Here is a 20785-nt window from a genome sequence, read left to right on the forward strand (position 1 = left end):
TGTCTGTGTGTGTTTTCAAACACAGGGGGCCTACTCACAGCCTTCATCACCCTACATCCCCCCGGGGGCCTACCCGCCTCCTTCCTGGGGATCCAGCTCCGACACTCAACCCTCCAGAGTCTCTCATGAGCAGTTCAGAGCTGCACTTCAACTAGTCGTCAACCCAGGTGAGAAATGGACTGTAAAAACTGACGCTGAAATGGCCTCCATAAATGTTACTGTTTTCTTATGTTCTATTGTTCCATCAAAATTGAGCTATGTTTGCATTTGCCCGCAGGCGACCCTCGGGAATACCTGGACAGCTTTATCAAAATCGGCGAGGGCTCCACAGGTATCGTGTGCATCGCCAGCGAGAAACACAGCGGCAAGCAGGTGGCTGTGAAGAAGATGGACCTCAGGAAACAGCAGAGGAGAGAGCTGCTCTTTAATGAGGTGCGAAAGACTGACAGAGATAACTGCAGTGCACTTATCTTAAACATGCTCACACCTACAGCAGCACATGTAAACTGTTCTGGGTGTTACTGGTTTATACAACATTTTTACTGTAGGTCTGGTTTTGTATGTTTTATATGTGTGTTAGTAGAGTATTAATTTGGAGGCTGGATGTCACACTGCTACTGTAGGTCAGCTTGACCCACACGATTAAAGAGCACGACGCCCACTCTGCACATTTGAGATCAGCGCTAACGTTTGTCTGATTGCTGATAGCTCAAACAAGCCGCAGCAGAGATGAAACAGCTTTAAATAGCATCGTTAAACATGCCTCGTTTTGTGCCTCATAGATAAAAATAAATCTCACCATCCAACAGCAAAACAGCAGCATGTTCACTAACAACAACAAAAAAAAACATGCGTTCAGTTTGCCTCTGTTTCCCTGACACGTATCCATGGCAATCAAACCACTGGCTCATTTTTACATCTGTAATTGCATTCATTTGCGTACAATTAAGTGGTGTTCACACTAAAAACCCTCGGCAAGAAATTTATTCATAGCTGTTCCTGTTCACAGTGCTCTAACTGTTGAAACATCAGCTCCACATCATGTGCACTGAAATAAATTATATGTGCAGACAAACTTCATGATTGCTTGTTGAGCAGAGTAAAGAGTGGACCTCTTGTTTCCTTTATGAAGCTATATTGCCCTGTTTCTATTTTGGATTTCAGCCAGTGTGTGTGTGTGTGTGTGTGTGTGTGTGTGAGAGAGATAATGTACGCATGTATGTATGTTAGCACATGTGCACAGTGAACACAGATGTAAAGCAGTGGGTGTTCAGTTGGGAACTAATTTGCTTTGTGTAATCCTATTAATTTCTGGGTGTAATCCTTTTATAGTTAAGCCCTGAGAACATGTTCACATCAGACAAAGGAAAGTTAAATGAATAAATAAATGAAATTACACGACTAAATTTAACAAATTATTCAAGTAATATGTGATCTCTTTGTAACATATGTAACATGCATTCATAAATGAATTATAGATAAATAACTTATAGGCCAAGGTTTGTGATTGCTCGGTATCATTTTAGTCTAATAAAATCACGTTAGTAGAAAACTGAACAAGTAAATATATAATCAAAGTCATTTCCCTCTCTGTTTGTCTGTCTGTGTGTCTGTGTTTTAGGTGGTGATCATGAGAGACTACCATCATGAGAACGTGGTCGACATGTACAACAGCTACCTGGTGGGAGACGAGCTGTGGGTTGTCATGGAGTTTCTCGAGGGTGGGGCGCTCACTGACATTGTGACTCACACCAGGTAACCTCCCTTCAGTGTAGAAATTCAAGAGTCAGCGAGTCATGTATGGTTCATACTCGCCGTAGTGTCCCAGGTTTGAACTTCACGTGTTAAAAAAAAGACGTGATCACCCCTTTCGCATTGAGCCTGAAGGCACCGAAAGTTGTAGCACCATTTGGTCATGCTCCACTGCGTTGTGACAACCCGGACAATTTTCCCCGGACCCACCAGAAACTCTCGCTACTCGCGGAGGAAAAAAAATATTTCGGGGGAGTCAAAAAGAGAGAGGCAGAGAGAGACGGCGGAGCAGTGGGCCGGTCAAACAGAGAGAAATAACGTAGCAAGACCATTTATACCTCTTGTTGGCCACAATTGCCACAACCGACATCAGTACTCACCTCCTCACGCCATAGATCCTCTCATCTGGACACACACGTGGAACAAAGTACCAGATCAGCTGATCGCGGTACTTTGTTCCACGTGTGTGTCCAGATGAGAGGATGGGAAGACTGGCCAAGCACTCTGATCGATCTGAACACCTTTTGAAAGATCTATTTTGGTATCATTTGAATAAAGACCTGTGGAGATATACACGTTAATTGATTTTGCACATTTTTTAAATGAGTGATGGACCTCCAAAATGACCGTAGGTTGCACTGAGCAACGGAGATTGCCATCCAAGTATTTTCCCCTCCACGCAGGCTGTACAAGAATTCATAAAAACCCACAAAATCATTTTTTATGAATTTCCATGTGAATTTTTCACACGAAACATAGCTTGGTGTGAAACAGATTTAAGCCACATCGTTTTCAGATAATTGCAAAAATGTTACATTTACTGTAACAGCACCCTCGTGGCTTTAATGAGCGTTTGGTGACTTTTAAGAGGAAGAAGATGAGGATGAGAACAAAAACCAGAGCCCATTTTACAATGGGTTCCCTTGAGCCGGGACACATACAGTAGTTACTTGATTAAAAAGCAAATGTTGGCCATGGGCATAAAGTCAGGGGACCTTGTGCTCGGCCCCGGATCACACCCATCTTCAAACTCGGCCTTCATTGAGATCTTAACTACACGCCTGTAAAGTTTCATGACGGCATCTTGAACGGTTGCAGTGTCATCACATTGACTAACTCTGTCTCGAGACAGACGGTCAAATATATAAACGCCTGGCAAAATACTCAAAACAGCCTCTGTCTTAGTTCCTGCTACAGTAGGTGTCTCCTGGACAACATTTCGCCATGATGACGCACACACAGAAACTCTAGAAGCGGCACTTGCTGCTGAAATCCAAATGAGAACAAGAACAATATTTTTTTTCTGCTTGAATGCCTAATAAATTGAAAATGAAACAGATAGAGTTCTGCTTTTCAGAAATAAAGCCACAGCTGTATGTGGGTGTCATTCGTGTGTGTCTGTTAGTTAGTGTTGTGTTTATTGACTCGGCCCTAAGTAAATACTTAAAAGCTGAGACAGACAGGGGAAGCGACCTTGTTGTAAATTACTCACGTCCTCCATTTTTATCTGAATGACTGAATGCATGTGATGATCTTGTGATGGTGGTGACATTAACAGGTTTATCTGGAAACCAGCAGCAAAGACGTGTTGCTAAAAAAACTCATAAGGTCGTTTGATTTGTCTCTCACACCAGAAACCTCACAAAGTTGGATGATTTCACGAGACGATCAGGAGAAACAAGCAGATGGGCTGTAATCCAGTCGTGCGTTTGATAGTTTGGAGATTATTGTTCTCCAACTTTTCCTAATTGCTTCTGTGTTGTTGAGTCGTGTTTCTAAGCTGCTGCCTCATTGTTTTAAGCTTACTTTGTGCTTGGTGTTTAATTACAGTCATTTGCGTGGAGTGTCAGCATTAGCGCTGTGCGGTGTCGGATGCTAATAACACGCTTTGGTGAGGCTGAGCACCGCTGCTACTGTGAAGTATTTTAAACAGTCTCCCACACAGATGTTGGCCTCTATGTGTGTTCAGTGTGTGTGTGTGTGTGTGTGTGTGTGTGTGTGAGGGAGAGTTTCAGTATACACACGAGTGCTTGCAGAAATGGAAGTCTCAGTAAAGAAGATAATATTAGGCACACATGTTCTTTCTTTAACTCCCCCTTTTCTCTTTTTCAGTTTGTTGAATTTTAAGTGGAAGTAAATGTTTTTGTTTTTCAATATTCTAACTGCTGTTCTTGCAAATATCAGAATCTGAACAAAGACAGAGTAAAAGTGAAGAGTGAGAGTATTTGTGAAGTAGAGTGTCATAGATATGTTGGAAAAAAATCTCATTATTTATTTCGTTTGGTCAGTACACTCTTGACATAAATGTGCTAACTAGAACCGTAAAGGATGTTTGGCTTGTCCCCATAGGAGAACCCTTTTTGGTTCCTGGTAGAACCTATAAGCCATTTCAGAGGGTTCTCTCTAAACCACAACATGAAGGGTTATACTTAGAACAGTGTGTCTTCATACTATGATATCCTAGGAAAATGCACATACAACAGTTTGTATGATATCCAATGAGTTAGCGCCCCACGAATGACGTTACGTACTTAACGTTAAGTTATGGAGTTTGTTTTATTCACTTTAACTTACTATGATTAGGTCTAGGATGGCAAACATGGTGATGATGCACCTTAAAATGAATCAAAATTCACTCAAAGTTCACACGGTTCCAAACACCAGTCTCCTGGGGAAAAGTCCTAAGTCTTGTGACCCATCCATTGCCTCAACCTCCAATCACAGGGACCACTTTTTTCTTTACACCCATCAGCGCATTGGTCACATGATCACAGCCTTCACGAAATATGTGAAATTACTGGCTCGTGACTGTATAGGATATATATGAATTTTGGTGTGTTACTTTTTGTAGGAAAACGTACGAACAGCCTGCCTAGAACCATCTATAGAGAACCCTTCTATGGTGTAATGGTTTCTCCCAGTATCCTTTCTGGGAGTTCAACCCAGCACCTTTTCACCCTCTACGGGTGCTAACAAGATCCCAGCCAGGGGCTTCTACTGACAACCCTTTCATATTTCAAGGTTGTCATCTGGAAACCAATGAGGGGGAAGGTATTAGGAGCTCTTTCACAATCCAAGGGTTTCATCTCCAGCCCACTCAGGGGATTCTACTCAGAACCCTTTCATATTCCAGTGTTTTCATCAAAAGCATCAAAAGAGGGTACCAAATTAGAACCAATCACAAAATGCAACAGTACTGGGTACCTGTGAAAACAAAACTCAACAGACCATGTGGCATCATATAGCATGAAAGGATGATAAAGATGTCAACAAGTAAAATAAACAAATAAAGAGGTTTCCAAATACATCTAAATGTAAGAATACCACTTGAAACATGGGTAAATATTTAGGGCCTGTGTCCACATATCATTTTTTTCTCAGGCTGGTGGCTTTTTTTTAAAAAAAAATTGTTCCCATTGAGGAGCTGCCACGTAGTGTAAATGCGTCTGATGCTCCATCTCTCGGAGCACATTACCTTTTTTGTGCAGCAGCTCTGGGCGCTATAAGTTGAAAATCTCTAAACTTTCGTGGGAATCAATCAGGAATCTATATCAAGGGCTAATTTTCAGTATCTTGGAGGCACGTCCTTCTATTTGTTGGGGGGAAGTGTCCTGTATTGGTGAATCTGTTTTTTATGAGGGGCAATCTCGGTTGTAAATTGGCGTCAGAGCTTCAGTATGGTGAAAAAGTCTGTACATTCTGGTCAAATTTCCCTCACACTTTTCAGAAAAGCGATGGTGACATTACTGCTTTTTAGCTAGGCTACTGTCTACTGTCACAACAAAAGCAGAAAAGCTTATTTTTTGGGAGCAGATTGGGCAGAGCAGATTGACGGACACTGGATATTGCAGAGGTGAAGCGCTCCTCACCTTAAAGAACCCTTTCTTTCAAAAGAACTTCATCCGTTTAGGAAGAACCCTTTTGTAACCCTTATTTCTGAGAGTGTAACAGTACAAACTGACCACTTTATCTAATGATCAGACATTATATACAGTAAATCCAGGTGATGATATAAAGAATGTGGCAGTGTGTTTCTTGGTAATTTCAGCCATATTTGTTCAGGTGAAAGCTTTGTGCTATTTCTGTTAAGCCTTTTGTTGTGGAAATAACTGCTCTCTGTTTCGCGTCATGCAAGCCTCATCAGCTCGGTGGGCTGCTGGCAGCAAACACACACACACACACACACACACACACACACACACACAGATACATGAACACACACACATCTAATGCACACACACACAGCCAAGTCAGCAGTGGCAGAATTGGTGTCCGTCTTTCCGAACTATTTCAATCACATTCAGATTTAAATTATACTTTAGGGTTTGTTAATGAGCTGCACTTCACAGGGATTTCATCCAATATAAGTGCAAAACATATGTGTGTGTGTGTGTGTGTGTGTGTGTGTGTGTGGATGCCTGTGTGTGCATAGGTGCGTGTGTAATTCTCCTCCCCTTGACAACCTTTTCAGGCTCATTAAAACTGTTTTTCACTTTGTGTTTCAAACAATTTTCTATTTCAGCGATCCTGTTTTTCATTCAATTGCGTGTGTGTGTGTGTGTGTGTGTGTGTGTGTGTGTGTGTGTGTGTGTTAGAGCGAGATTGGGGGGGGGTCAGTAAGAGGTGAACTGTTTTTGTGTACTCTCTCCATCCCATTCACTTTGAGTTAGCCAGTTGTTTCTCCATTAGCAGAAGGCTCATTTATCTCTAGTGATTGTAAATGCATACATGTGTGACAATAAAATCTGCTGCAATCTGCAGTGTGTGTGTGTGTGTGTGTGTGTGTGGCCTGGGGGTTGTTTCTCATAATGCAAATTTCTAAGTGACTTCTTCAACAGTGGGATCTTTTACACAGACGATAAAATGACGCAGCCCAGTCACCAGATGAAACTGTTGGCATTGTACATTTCTGCAAACCACCAAGATGTGACATCTGCACGTTTGATACGTATCATATTAACATTTCTAAAGTGATGTTATATAAGAGCTGGATTTGTCATCGGGAGGTGGAGGGGATGGTGGATGACGTGACACTGTTTACAGACCACTGTTTCAAGACATACAAACAACAAAACTGGTTGTGATTTAGAGAGTCATCGCTGTGTTTACAGCGGCTTTTGAGGCATCAGATGTGGGTGTGTTGTTGTGTTTGAGGCATGAAAAGCAGCTGTTTTTTACAAGACTTCACTGCTTTTCCTGCTGGGACATTAGCACGAAAAATAGTTGTTAATTAGATATCTTCTCTTCCTGCCAAGATAGTACCACAAAAAGCAATAGTTTTTTGCCGAAACGTTGCTGTTCTTAGTGGATTTAGTGCCATGAAAAGCAGTTGTTTTTTTTTTTTTACAGATAAATCACTGTGTTTCCTGCTGAGGAAGTGGCACAAAAAGCCATTGATTTACACAGACATCGCTGCTTTTCTTGCAAGAATATTGGCACAAACAGCGGTTGTTGTTTTTTTACGATGGCAGGAAAAGCAGTTGTTTTCTGTTTCACTGCTTTTCCTGCTGGGACATTACCTCCATCTATGATTGTTTGTCTGTTTGTGAACTGTTCTTACTGTTTGTTTTAACTGCTGTTTTTGTTTTTTAATTGTCTGTGACCTGCCAAGGGACAACGGATGTAAATTAGCAGTTCTGCTAACTCCGGCATATTTACATTTATTTTTATACTGATGTTCATCAATATGCATTGTCCCTTCCAAATAAACGCTTAAATAAATAAATAAATAAACATGAAAAGCGATTGTTTGTTAGATATCACTTTTCGTCCTGCTAAGATTGTACAACAAAAAGCGTTTTTTTGTTGCTGTATTTCCAGCGGGTTTAGTACAAAGGCAAGCAGGTGTTTTTTGAAGATAAATGTTTCCTGCTGAGATAGAGGCATGAAAAGTGTTTTTTTTACTGAGACATTGCTGCTTTTCCTGCCAGGATTGTGCAACCTAAACCAGGTATTTTAAGCCAAAACTGGATCTTTTCACAATCATACCCCGGTTGTTTTTGTGCCTAGATTTAACCACATGCTTACCACTGTGTTGTTGAAACTAAAAGTTTCGACATATCCACTACAAAATGATATGCAACTGTAACCTATCCCTGGTTTCCAGAAACATACAGCGCCAACATGTTTTCTGGCGATTGGGTTAGATGAACAGAGAGGTGTGTGTGAGTGTTGAGAGTTATGTATGACCATGTTTGTGTGTGAACTGTATATGCATTAACATGTACATGTACTACAAATACGCATGTTTCTTTGGTTTATGCTTGCAAATGAGCAGCTCTGTTCCTGCACATGTACTGTATGTGATGGCAGCTCAAAGCACACATGCTCATAAATGCACGGCATGGCCTGGCCAGCTGGGTCTAGATGTTAATGTTCAGTGGAGCTGTGAGTTTCTGCGTGAGCTCAGTCAGACGCATTGCATCGCCCCGGCTCTCCATATGGGACCCTCCTGCCTGCTCTGCACATCACAGCTCCAGCCGCTGCAGGCAACAGGGGGATATTTTCAAACCGCATTTCTGCTCCATCTTAGCTGTGTTGAACTGTAATCTCTTTAGGATAACTGCAAAGTCTGAAACAGTCATAATTTGCACCACCAGAGAAAGTGTGTTGTTTCTTCAAATATGTATGTTCTTCAGGTTTTGACTATGGTCTTTTTGTTGTTATCTCCTAGGAAATTAGTGCAAAAATACTGTAAGTAGTGATTCAGAAAACTCCAGGTCCACCAGTCAGTCTTACCAGCTTTCTTCACTGAATACATCATCACCTTCTACAGCCTGGTTTGGTGCATTGTGCAACATCCACCTCAGTCCTTTCAATGAAATCATTAGAATAAGCAGCAACATCACTGGACCAGACCAAGAACCACTTATTAGTATCTACAGCAGACAGACTAAAATGAAAGGACTCCAAATAGCCTCGGACACCACACACACACACACACACACACACACACACACACACACGTCAAGCTTTGTGCCTACTTCTATCAGACTCATTAGGCTTGAGTTAGCTCGGGTCCTTGACCCACATTTATTACTTATTTATGGACATTTTTAAGCATTTTTTAAGGTGGATATTTTAAGATATTTTAAGCTCCACTCTGCACTGTATGTTGTCCAATGATGTTATTTGTCTCATTATGTGTTGTGTATGCACTGACATTTTTACATAAATGAAGTTCCTAACGGATACACTGATTTGATAGGATAAAAACAACAAGTGAAAATAAGTGATATGAATAAGAGTACATAATATTTTTAATTAAAATAACAAGTCATGGGCTAGTAACATTGCCATATAGGCAAGTTTACGATCAACTACAAAGGATGTTCTCATGCACTGTTCGTACATATGCCTCCAAGCGTAATGCATCGCAGTTGGTAAAGACCCTTTTAGGGCGATGTCACAGTGATGTGAGTTTATTAGCCGGAGGCAAAACCTGCCTCCACCACAGGGCTGTAGGCTACATAGGAGTCTAAAAATGTTGTCTTGTTGTTTTATTGGGAACCAGAATAGACAACTATGGATAAATGTGATACAATGAAAGGACTTGACGGATAGCCTGGAAATCCAGACCCAAATCTAGAAAGATTTAGGGTCTGGCTATGAGTAATGCAAATGGCCCAACTCGAGGGGCGGCACCAAGCATGCATTTGAAAATATCACTGCACGCAATTGGATAACACTACGACCAATCAGAACAATTCACGGGGTGACGTATCCAGAGCTTAGCTACCAGCGGAGCTAACTGGTAGATTAGACTCTTGCCGTATCCGGTCGGCAAAACAGCAAAAACGTCCTTCTTGCAAAGGAAAGACTCGAGCGCCGTCTTCTGTTCCTCTTTTAGAGAAAAAGCCAAGTCTAACTCGTTCATTGTAGCGGCCAAAGCCGTTTCAAACAACTGGTGTTCATCCGTAGCCATCTTGCAATGTTTACTGACTGATTGCGGACTTCGTCGTCGCAGCGCTGTCGTCATCTGTTTAGCTCGCCTCTGGCCCGCGTATATCAGATACACCAATGTGATTGGTGCAGCTCGGCTCCAACGGCATGGGTAATGAGCATCATTACTGATTACTGGAGTGACTCGCTGAGCAAATTCAAATTGTGCTCTTGCGAGAATTCTGGATTTCCAGGGTACTGGATGGAGGCAATCATCAGAGATACTCGCATGTGAAACACACACTTCATATCAGGTTAGGGAAAAAGTATTTCCTGTTGTAGGATAACGTTATATGTATTAAGGGTTATCATGTGCACCTCAGGTGGCACGTTGGTCAGCATCCCCCCCCCCCAGCAAGAGGGTTCTGGGGTGTGGGAGCCCCTCTGTGCAGAGTTTGCATGTTCTCTCTGTGTCAGCGTGGGTTTCCTCCAGGTGCTCCAGCTTCCTCCCACAGTCCAAAGACATGCAGGTTAATTGGTGACTCTAAATTGTCCGTAGGTGTGAATGTGAGTGTGAATGGTTGTCTGTCTCTATGTGTCAGCCCTGTGATAGTCTGGTGACCTGTCCAGAATATTGTCATATTCAGATTAATAGTCAAAGATTAGTGTGCATGTAAACATGGTCACTGAAAGCACCCAATCTACCCTTTTGATGTTACTCAGCCATTCTGTGTATTCCTGTGCAGATTCAATGTTGTGCAAGACACCAGTTTACTCCAGTGTATGGCATGTAAAAGCTGAATGACGACAAACATTTAAACAATGACTGCAATTTTATAGTTTCATATTTGTTTTTTTTTGTGTTGTTTTTCTTATTACAAACCAACATGTCGAATATGGTCCCAGTTGTTCTTCTACTTTCAAACTCATTGCTGACACATATTTGTGTGTGTGTGTGTGTTTCCTCACAGGATGAACGAGGAGCAGATAGCTACAGTGTGTTTGTCGGTGCTGAGGGCTCTGTCCTACCTGCACACACAGGGCGTCATCCACCGCGACATTAAGAGCGACTCCATTCTCCTGACCAGTGATGGCAGGGTAAGTACACGTGATGGGAGTGTGTGTTTCTCTGTCTCTTAGTGTGTTTAGATATATTATTCATTCACACTCCTCCCTTTGGCATGTTATTAAACCCAGAGATCCCCGTTCAAACAGATCTTACTGATACAGCAGGTATTAGTAGCCAGTGCTACTACCCCTGTTTCTGTCACTGGTGATTTCATTATAACACACACACTCTCACACACTCACTGACCTTCTCCATGGGTGCCACTCCCACCACTTGTCAACAGCCAGTGCCAGAAACTCATCATCATCAATTACCACCCGTGCCCCAGTAATTAAATCCTGCCTAATGCCTCCTAACGAGCTGATAAGACGTGATTAATTGAAGGCTAATTAACCACTAATACAGGAGATTAGTGTCTTCTATAAAAGCTCTTCATCACAATGGGTCAGTGCACTTCCTGACATCAAACACAGAGGTTCTGAACTAATACAGTCTCTACTACACACCTACATGGTGGAGAGTGGAACCTGAAGGCAGCATGGTGTGTTTGTGTTCGCAGATCAAGCTATCAGACTTCGGCTTTTGTGCCCAAGTTTCCAAAGAGGTGCCCAAGAGGAAGTCCCTCGTTGGCACACCCTACTGGATGGCACCAGAGGTCATCTCCAGACTACCTTATGGGACTGAGGTGAGGACGACACACACGTGGATTAACACTGAGAGACTTCCCAGTATACTGAGTGATTGTACACTCTGTGTTTTACTGTGCTGAGCTCCAGTACAGAGACTGAATGTGTTTGTGTGTTTCCAGGTGGATATCTGGTCTTTAGGCATCATGGTGATTGAGATGGTGGACGGAGAGCCCCCCTACTTTAATGAACCCCCTCTGCAGGCCATGAGGAGGATACGAGACAACCTGCCCCCTCGGCTAAAAGAGTCGCACAAGGTATTAAAAACTTGTGTCATGGCTGTATGTCTGGTCACTTACGGTGCAGATACACCGCGCTAACTAACCCCTTCTTAAAGAAATATGTAGTCATTTGTGACCTGACCTACTGTAGAAGGACAGGTCACAAACAGAATTCATATCTCAGTGATTGTTTCCTACTGAAGTGCTACCAGTTTTGTTCTGTATTAAAGGGATAGTTCAGATTTTTTGAAGTGGGTTTGTATGAGGCACTTATCTATAGTCTGTGTATTACCTGCAGTAGGTGTCAGTTTGCACATCCCCAGTTTGGAGAAGCAGGCAGGAGCACCAACACAGAACCTAAGAAATGTACTGCTGTGGACGAGGGCAGCAGTAGTTTAATTATGATAATAGTAAGAATGATAATAATAAACTTTATTTATATAGCGCAGTTACAAAGTTCTTTACAAAACCAAATAAAAGACAAAGCAAATTAAACAATTTAATAAATAAAAGGAAAATAAATAGATCTGAGTATCGTCTGCATACAAGTGGAAACTGATATTATGTAAAAGATGGCCAAGAGGGAGCATGTAAATTGAAAAGCAAATCGGACCTAGCACTGATCCCTGGGGCACCCCACAGTGGACATCTTTTGAACCAGACCTGGCGTCGGCAATACCCACACAAAAACGCCTGTCTGTTAGGTATGACCTGAACCATTGTAGAGCCGTGCCGTTGATACCTACCCAGGTGTGGAGATGGTCCGAAAGGATGTCATAGTCAATGGTATCGAATGCGGCATATATGATTCAGTGTATGCTATATTTGGAATATTTTCCCCACTTTACCTTGACGTCAGACAGCGATTTATGATGGGGCATTGAAGTTATTTAAACAAAGTAACTACTCGTAGACCAGCAGCTCTAGTGTTCTGAGAGGCAAAATTACTGTTTTTCCCAAAAGAGTCTGGCTGTGAAGAGAGTTTAGATAAACTTTTGTTCAGTTTCCCACCGAAAAGGGTCGTGTGAAAGCAAGATAAATTGTTGAAAATATTCTAAATATAGCATATAGTTATACTGATAATGTGATATTTAGGTAGATACATCACATTTGGCAGTGCATTGCTTAGCTTCCATGTCTGTACTCCAGCCTGCTTCTCCAAACTGGAGGTGTGCCAACTGCAATTTATTGTAGGTAATACACCAACTATGGATTAGAATCTCACACAGCCCCACTTCAAAAAAATCCAAACTACCTCTTTATCTGAGATCTGTCTTGTGTTAGTAGTAAACTTCTCTTACAATCAATAATCATGGATTAAATAAAGGACTAAATCATTTCTTTACGTCTCCAGGTGTCCTCTGTGCTGCGCTCCTTCCTGGACCTGATGCTGGTGAGGGAGCCCTCGCAGAGAGCCACGGCCCAGGAACTCCTCCAGCACCCCTTCCTCAAGATGTCTGGCCCTCCTTCCTGCATCGTCCCCCTCATGAGACACTATCGCCACCGCTGACCTGCCAGCCCCAGACACCTGCCCTCCTCTACACTAAAAACACACACATACACACACTATCAGGGTGGCACTGCCCTCACCCAGCCAAAACACCCCACCGCTTGGTGGCACGCCACTAACACTCACACCTGTAACCGTGACGTAGATTAGCTAGAGGAATATCTAAGAAACTACATTTTAAAAAAACACATGACAGAGAAAAGAAGAAAAAAAAATCGTCTATCATTTTGAAACTATGAACTGGAGTAGAAGAGTGCACCATGCCAGAGGAACTCGGTAGAAACATGTGGGCTGGCTCGCCCTGCTGCAGTCTTCTCTCTTCCAGTTCCATGTAGACTTGTAGTAGCCATCAGCAGGAGTCTTCAGAAGGGTGTGGTGAGCTGACATGGTGGAGGGACCTTGGGGCCCGGCGCTCTGCTCCACACTGGAGCAGCAGAAGGCAGAACAATCAGCTGCGTGCAGAGAGGCGTCTTTGACTGGTGATGACTGTTGACTGTGCCGTTGGTCCGTCTGAAGGACAGTGCTGCTGCTGCTCAGCTGGTCAAACAGAGACGAGCTCTCTTGTATCTCTCTTCTCACACACTAACAGTGAAAATGTATTTTAGAGAAACTTGTAAGTTTTTCTGTACAGTTTTGATAATTTGCAGTATTTTATCGTGTCGTAACCATTGTGATATGAGCAGTATTAAATAGAGTTTCTGCAGAGATCTTTCCTACTGTTTATAATCCAGTTTTTGCTTAAAGATATAAGAGATATCCCAAATAAACCCACCTAAACCTAACTGTTACTAAAAATACTAAATATATTTATTATCTTACATTTGTAGACAGAACTTCCATTAAATGTTGGAAAAAAGGGTAATGTCAGAATTTTGTATGACGTTTTAAAGTATTTATTTATTTATTGGAATTTATTTTTTGGTAGTGTGGCCTTTTTTTGTTTATTTTGTTTTCTTTTTTTGTTGGGTTTTGATTTTACATTTCTAAAAGCGCATCACAGGCAGTGCTATCAGTTGTTTTATCATCCGAGCAATACCCCAAACCTATTTATGAAGCCCTGTATTTATGATACTGTAATTACACCATGCATTTAAATGTAGCACAGATGGAGTGGATTTGACGGGAAAAAAAAAAGACTCGATGCAGACCTGTTTTCTTTTATATTAGGAGTCTCATCCTGTTTGTCTAAATGCTAAGAGGCGCCCATCCAAGACGCCTGCCTCCCGCGCAGATTTTAGGATGCTGATAAAAGGTCTCGTTTTCTACTCACATCCTCACTGTCATCATCTCACTCCTTATCCCACCTCAGTCAGACACACTACTCGCTATCACTGGAACTGTGCTGCCATTCTCATCTCTGGTCGGACCGGGAGAACAGTGTAATCCTCCTCCCCGCATCGTTTTTACCCATCATTCACTGTGATATGTAAATATGACTGTGTGAGTGTGTGTTTGTGTGTTGTGTATGTCAAAGAGCAAAAGAGCGTGTTTATCTCTGTACAACATCTGAAAGTGTGTGTGTGTGCGTGTGTGTGTGCTGCTGGCTAATCCTTGACAATGTGTCAAGACTTGAATGAGTAACACTTATCTGTGGTGTTGGCTTGTACAGTGATATTGCATGTTTGTTATCAGTGAAGCTGGTTTCAATTAAAAAACGCCCATAAAAACATTGAGATGTGTTGCATGGATTTTTCCTTCATCCCCCTCTCTCTGCAGTCTCCTCTTCTTCCTCTTCTTCTCTCTGTGTCTCATATCAAGCAGAGATTTTTTTTAAACAGCACACTGTCAGATTATTCAAGGGAGTTCCTTTCAGTCATCAACTGTTTATTTTCTCTTTGTTGTTTGGGTCTTCCATATTCTCTAAATTCAACATTTCCAACTATTTCACCCTAACTTCACCTCCGAAGACAGAGGCAGAAAGACACATCCATGGATCGGCAGAATATATGAGGTTATTTCTCTTTCTTTCCTCTAAGCCATTTCCCTCTGAAACACCATAATGGGATATTGATTTAGCTCGGACAGAGAATGGAGCTTCTTTCTCAGAGAAAGATACCTCTGCCGACGGCCCAGTAAATAAAAGCACAAGTACTGGAGGCCAGTGGGACTGCAGGGCATCAATGAGGATCAAACTCAAGGCTGATGAGTCGCTGAGTTACTGTTAAGGTGAAAGATGTAATACATCCACACTTACTGAACGGGCCTACAAGGCACAGGCCCAGGGGCCTGCAGTGTCAGAGGGGACTCCTGGCCTTCACCTGCAAAATGTCACCCAAATTAACAGGTATGGCCCAGGAAGAGAGTCAAAATGACCTCAAGGAGATGCAAAAGAACTGCAAACAGACACAAAATGACCAAAGAAAACAACATTACATTTAAGAGACACAAATTGACCTCAGTAAGAAACAAAATTCCATTAAAGAGACACAAAAGAACCACAAAATGACCACAAGAAGACACACAATTACCTCAAAGACACACAGAACAATCACATGGAGACAAACAATGGCCACAGAGAGCCAGAAAACCACAAAACAGTTCCCCCAAGGTTTGGGCTGAGCCCCTAATGTGTACATCCGGTTCCACCCCTGCAACTGACCTTTTGACCCCTCACTGAAGGCATAATTAATATCATTAATTATAAGCTTCATTCAGGGCCATTGAGGAGAATGAGGTCATGCTCTTCCATGATAACAACACGAGGAGGTGTTTGTGAGAGTCAGTTTCTCTATATGTACAGTCTTTCAGGCAAAACAATTAAGTTGAATTTAAATAAAATGAAGAGATTAAGTATTTCTTTCTCAAAATTAAGTTGTTAGCATCATGGACAAATCTTTTGAGGATGTTGACCATTCACAGAAAAGGGATGTCAAATTTAAAGGAAATAAAACTAGTTAAATGAATAGATGTCACACAAAACAAATGAATAAAAAATACAGAGTTTTTGGTATAAAGACAAACATTTTTTACATGAGTAAGACGGCATTGGGGTATGGAAAGGCTCAATTGAGAAAAAGTTGCTCTTTTTTTCTGGATTAAAGAGATAATAATCTTGCAAATTCAGGAAAAAATAGCATTTTTTTCCAATGAAAACTTTTCTTATAATTCTGAGATAAGGATCTATTTATTAAAAAAAACAGAACATACTTTTAGAAATTAATGTATAACACTTTTTTATATTTATATTATATTTATATTATATCTATGATATAATAATTTTAATAATAATTTATATTATATTTTTTACAGATTCATGACTTCCGTGTTTCTAAAATCCCCGGCTGCATTAAGTTAAGATACTTCCGGTCAAGGGCTCAGGTCTAATACATGCTGATGCTGGCTAACAGGTGTTATGACGAAGTCTGTTTCCTCGGTTTCCCCCGTCGGTAAGTGTCCGCCATTTTAACATAAACCCGCCTAAACCTGAACCTGTTAGCCACCAATTAGCTCGAACCCAACCATCAAGATGGCCGCTACGCATTAACGGGGGACACTAGTCGACGGGGGAACACATTTCGATGTAACACCTGTACAGTTAAACGGAGCCATCATTAGTGATATTGATGCACCTGTGTGTTTCCTGTCATGACAGTGTGAATATCTACTGTGAAGACGCTCACGGAGAGATTTTAATAACTTCCGACGGCGAGTTTTATATTAGCCAGCGAAATTTAGAAGTATTTACTTATTTTAACCGTTTGATATGATTGACCGGTTTTTGTTTTTAGCGCAATTAGCCAGTTAGCCTTTGGGAAATGGCGACTCATTGACTTCCGTGTAATGTGTACCAGTGCAACGATGGAGAAGGCTCAACAATCCTGAACATGTGGCTGAATGTTCCACCACTTCAACTTTAAAGGACATTTTATCCCAAAGGAGGAGGAACAGAATTCATTAGAAGAAAAAGAAGAAGAAGGAGGAGGAACATGGACATATTTGTATCCAGAGAGAATTTCCGCGAACACCCGGAAACAAAACAAACTGACAGACGGCGGCTCCATGTTGGAAATGAAGCTCAGCAACAGGTGAGTTTTTCTACATTAGTTATGATTTGCCAGTGACGCAGTGTTTATTTATTAACTGTAACTGTCGGTGGACATGAAGGCGAAGTTATTGGGAGTTTGAACAGCTTGTTTGTATCTCTAAAGGCCTTCCTCTTCCTCTTCCTCTCGGCGCTATGGTTTGTTGAAGTTATGAAGTATGAGCTGTTGGATTTGGTCTGTGGTTGACTGGTTCAGGTTGTGAAAAGTCTCTGGCTGTAAGATATAAGCTGTGTTGCTGTGTGTTGCTCTCTATGCACCATTGCTCATGTATTGTCATGTATTTCTAATTCCTGACTTTACTGTCATCTAACAATCTGTTTAAGTATTTTTATTTAGCCAAATTACATGTATCATGGTGTAGCGTCAGCGCTCATTTCATTTTACAGAAAATAGTTTTGAAGTAATAAGTTCACAGACGCAAGAAAACATGAACATGAACATGGATATAAGACAAAAAGTAGGTGTATTAAAGGTACAATGTGTAATTTACATGGTTGTTTATTAGCAAATATCAACTATTGCTTTCATAAATATATATTTACTAAAGTGTAATGCAATTCACATACAAATGGAAGCTTTCTCATAGGCTTAGAATGATTTCTCTATATATACACAGGCAGAGCGAGGTCTGCTGGAGGCTGCCATCTTGTGTCGCCATATTTGAATACAGTGGCCGAAAGGGATATACGCACTTCGCCTTTCGCGTTTACCTAGAACTTGCCGTCACTGGAGACAGAGAAGGTGAAGCTCAATCCGGGGCGCTTCTGCGTGAACCTGCATTGTGCTTTTATGATTATGTCGCACTTTAAATGGAGGACCACACATATGTTTTGCCCCATAAGAGGGAAACCATGCCACCAAATAAAAGAAAAAGATCAGATAAGCGAGGACGGGACAAAACGCGAGTGAATATCAGCGTTGCTTATTCCAGGTGGAAAGAACTCCTGTGGAAGAACACTCTGGAGACGCATATATTATAATCGTACCAACCTATATTTGCCGCACTGTGCCGTGACTATCACATAAACGTGTTATTTTAGCATTACTGTGCTAATGTTTGCTCGTGTTACCAAAACAATTAGAGATAAAACACTCCTAACATAACGTTATATCTCACAGATAACCTATACCTCACTGGTAAGCTATAACATAATGTTAGGGATGCACCGAAATGAAAATTTGTGGCCAAAGCCGAAGCCAAATATTATTAAACTCTTGGCCGAATACCGAGTACCGAATATCATTGTTTAGTTTTTCATTAGTTTTTGCAGATGAACCCCCTCCAGATTAGTGTTGTCACGGTACCAAAATTGGGACCCACTTTGCGATACCAATGAAAATATCATGGTTCTGAGTATTACCACTATACCACAGCGAAAATGAGGCAGATGTGCATTTTGTCATTTATGAAAAGATAAATCACTTTTCTATAATACATCAATGATATTTCAATGGAATAAATTACTTATTGACTTATTCATACTTCAAAAACAGCATCAGTAAGTGATTAACATAGGGGGATCAAAATAAAATAAATTAATAAAATAAAAATCAATCAGCTACCCTCCTCCCCTGACAGTCCCTTGATAAGTAATGAACAGTCCCTAAAGTGCGGTGAGGTTTGTGGGCCGTTACTGCCAGAAAGAGAGAAATGTGAACGGCTCGTTTCTCCTCTGACACATCACATACCTGTGTTAGGCTGGCTCGGCTGTTCAGGTACTTCTGGGCAGTCATGACACCAAGAAGAGGATATTATTGGAACCGACTTCTCCGTCGCCCGGTAAGCCGATGGCCGTCGTATTTGACAGGAATACATTAACGTTACTGTCTGTGTCCGTGACCCCCGTTCAACCCACAATTGGTGGTATTCACCTTTCGTTTCTGCTGCTGGTTTAAATCTGTAGGCTGCTCGCACAGCGTTCTGAATGATTTAAGCCTATTTTGCTCGCTCAAAACTTATTTTTAGTCGCAAATGCGAGTGCCGTGACGGACGGATCGCCACACTACCGACATTTTATTCCGCCCGTCATGGCACGCCGTTTGATTGCGTTATCAAAACGCCGCTATTATTCGGCCTTGCTTTTAACTTTTTCCACCGAATACCGAATGTGTGGTTTTTTTGCAATATTCGGCCAAATATATTCGGTTACCGAATATTCGGTGCATCCCTACATAATGTAGTGTCTGCCAGGACATGTGGAAAGGATGACGCAGTTATTCGGCAAACCATCGTTTATTACTGAACAGTACAGGTTACTGTTGGCCGTATCTACGCCAAAACAACCGACAAACAAGAACTTAACTGTAACTCCAACTGTTCACTGCTCTCTCCTCCAGCTCGCTCATACACACACCAGCACGTGCACTCACACAGCTCTCATCCCTGTCACACTCTCACCCCGCCCCCCTACCTATACTCATTCAATCCCAAACATGCCATTAACTCACAGAACATTGACATTACAACAGAACATTTACTGCAGGGTCGCTACAATATCGTAACATGATTTAGATTCCTCAATAAATATTCACCTCATCGCTAGATGGGCCTACTCCTGACAAACTTGAAAAACTTGTGGATGATGCCATCTCTGTCTGTGCAAGGCTTTTTGTCCTATGAGGCCACCGTCACTTACCCGACAGGAGGGGTGAGCGAGTGAGCCCTGCAATCTAGAATTTGACCGCTGATGTCACTGTTACTCACTATTTTTACACACTGAGGCTTTAAATGTGCATAATGTTAATAAAGGGGGAAAAAAGAATAAGAATGAAATTAAAAAAGGGAAACCAAGTCTAGATACAGGACTTCTTAACCCCTCCTGTGGTGCAGTGGTAAATGATGAGGTGGGTGTACTACTAAGTAGATAGGTAGGTTACTGATGAGGAAGTGGGCATACTCTCCTATATATTACAATGGCTTTTTAGCGGATAGGTGGGTATACTGTCACTGGATAGAAAAAGAAGTGGGTATACCTGAGTATACCCTCCTCTACACCACTGACCCCTTCTATATATTATATTGGAATATTATAGAGGAGTGGGTTACAGCTCAGGAACTGTACTTTGCTCAGTGTGTGATATGAGAGATTGTGACATAATGTGGGAGTCTATCCTTTAAGACCTATCTTATCCTCTCCAAGTGTAGTGTGCTGGTTCAGTCATGTAGCCACATATTGTAGGTTGGAGCTGTTGTTCCTCTTCATGACATTAGTAGTAGCTCTTCTGCTGTAATGATGCAGTAGAAGAGTTTTTTTTGTTGGGCAATGGAGAGTTGTCTTAATGCTTCAGACACACTCAGAATGATTAACATTGGTTCTGGTACTAGTGAAATATTAATGATTTCTGTGATGCTGTTGAGCTCGTTGTGAGAAAGGTTGCTTCTGAGGTCTGACATTTATCACAAGTTGGTGACACGTGGACATATGTTGTGTATTTTGGCATTGGAGCAGTGGAGTTTGTATAGTGTTTAATTTGTATAAGGCAGTGTCTGGCATTGATTGAGGATTTGTGTATGTGTTTGAGACTTTCTTCCCAAATGTCATCTGATAATTGAATACCTATTTCTTTTTCCCAATAGGCTTTGTGACTTTCAGAGGATGGAGAGACTAATGCTAGGAGGATAT

General features: G+C 41.6%; 1 protein-coding gene across 4 annotated transcripts in view; it reads left to right on the forward strand.

Moving 5' to 3' along the window:
* pak5 (p21 protein (Cdc42/Rac)-activated kinase 5) overlaps window positions 1-14786 on the forward strand; it is a 124024-nt gene extending 109238 nt beyond the window's left edge. For all 4 annotated transcript variants that reach the window (XM_078173671.1, XM_078173672.1, XM_078173670.1 and 1 more), the window contains 7 exons: window positions 26-167; window positions 278-432; window positions 1622-1755; window positions 10605-10731; window positions 11262-11387; window positions 11511-11645; window positions 12964-14786. In XM_078173671.1, coding sequence (XP_078029797.1) covers window positions 26-167; window positions 278-432; window positions 1622-1755; window positions 10605-10731; window positions 11262-11387; window positions 11511-11645; window positions 12964-13119 — 975 coding nt within the window. In that variant the 3' untranslated portion in view covers window positions 13120-14786. The remainder of the gene's footprint in view (window positions 1-25; window positions 168-277; window positions 433-1621; window positions 1756-10604; window positions 10732-11261; window positions 11388-11510; window positions 11646-12963) is intronic.
* The last annotated feature ends 5999 nt before the right edge of the window (window positions 14787-20785 follow it).

Source organism: Epinephelus lanceolatus, chromosome 13 (genome assembly GCF_041903045.1).
Source record: "Epinephelus lanceolatus isolate andai-2023 chromosome 13, ASM4190304v1, whole genome shotgun sequence".
NCBI lineage: Eukaryota > Metazoa > Chordata > Actinopteri > Perciformes > Serranidae > Epinephelus > Epinephelus lanceolatus.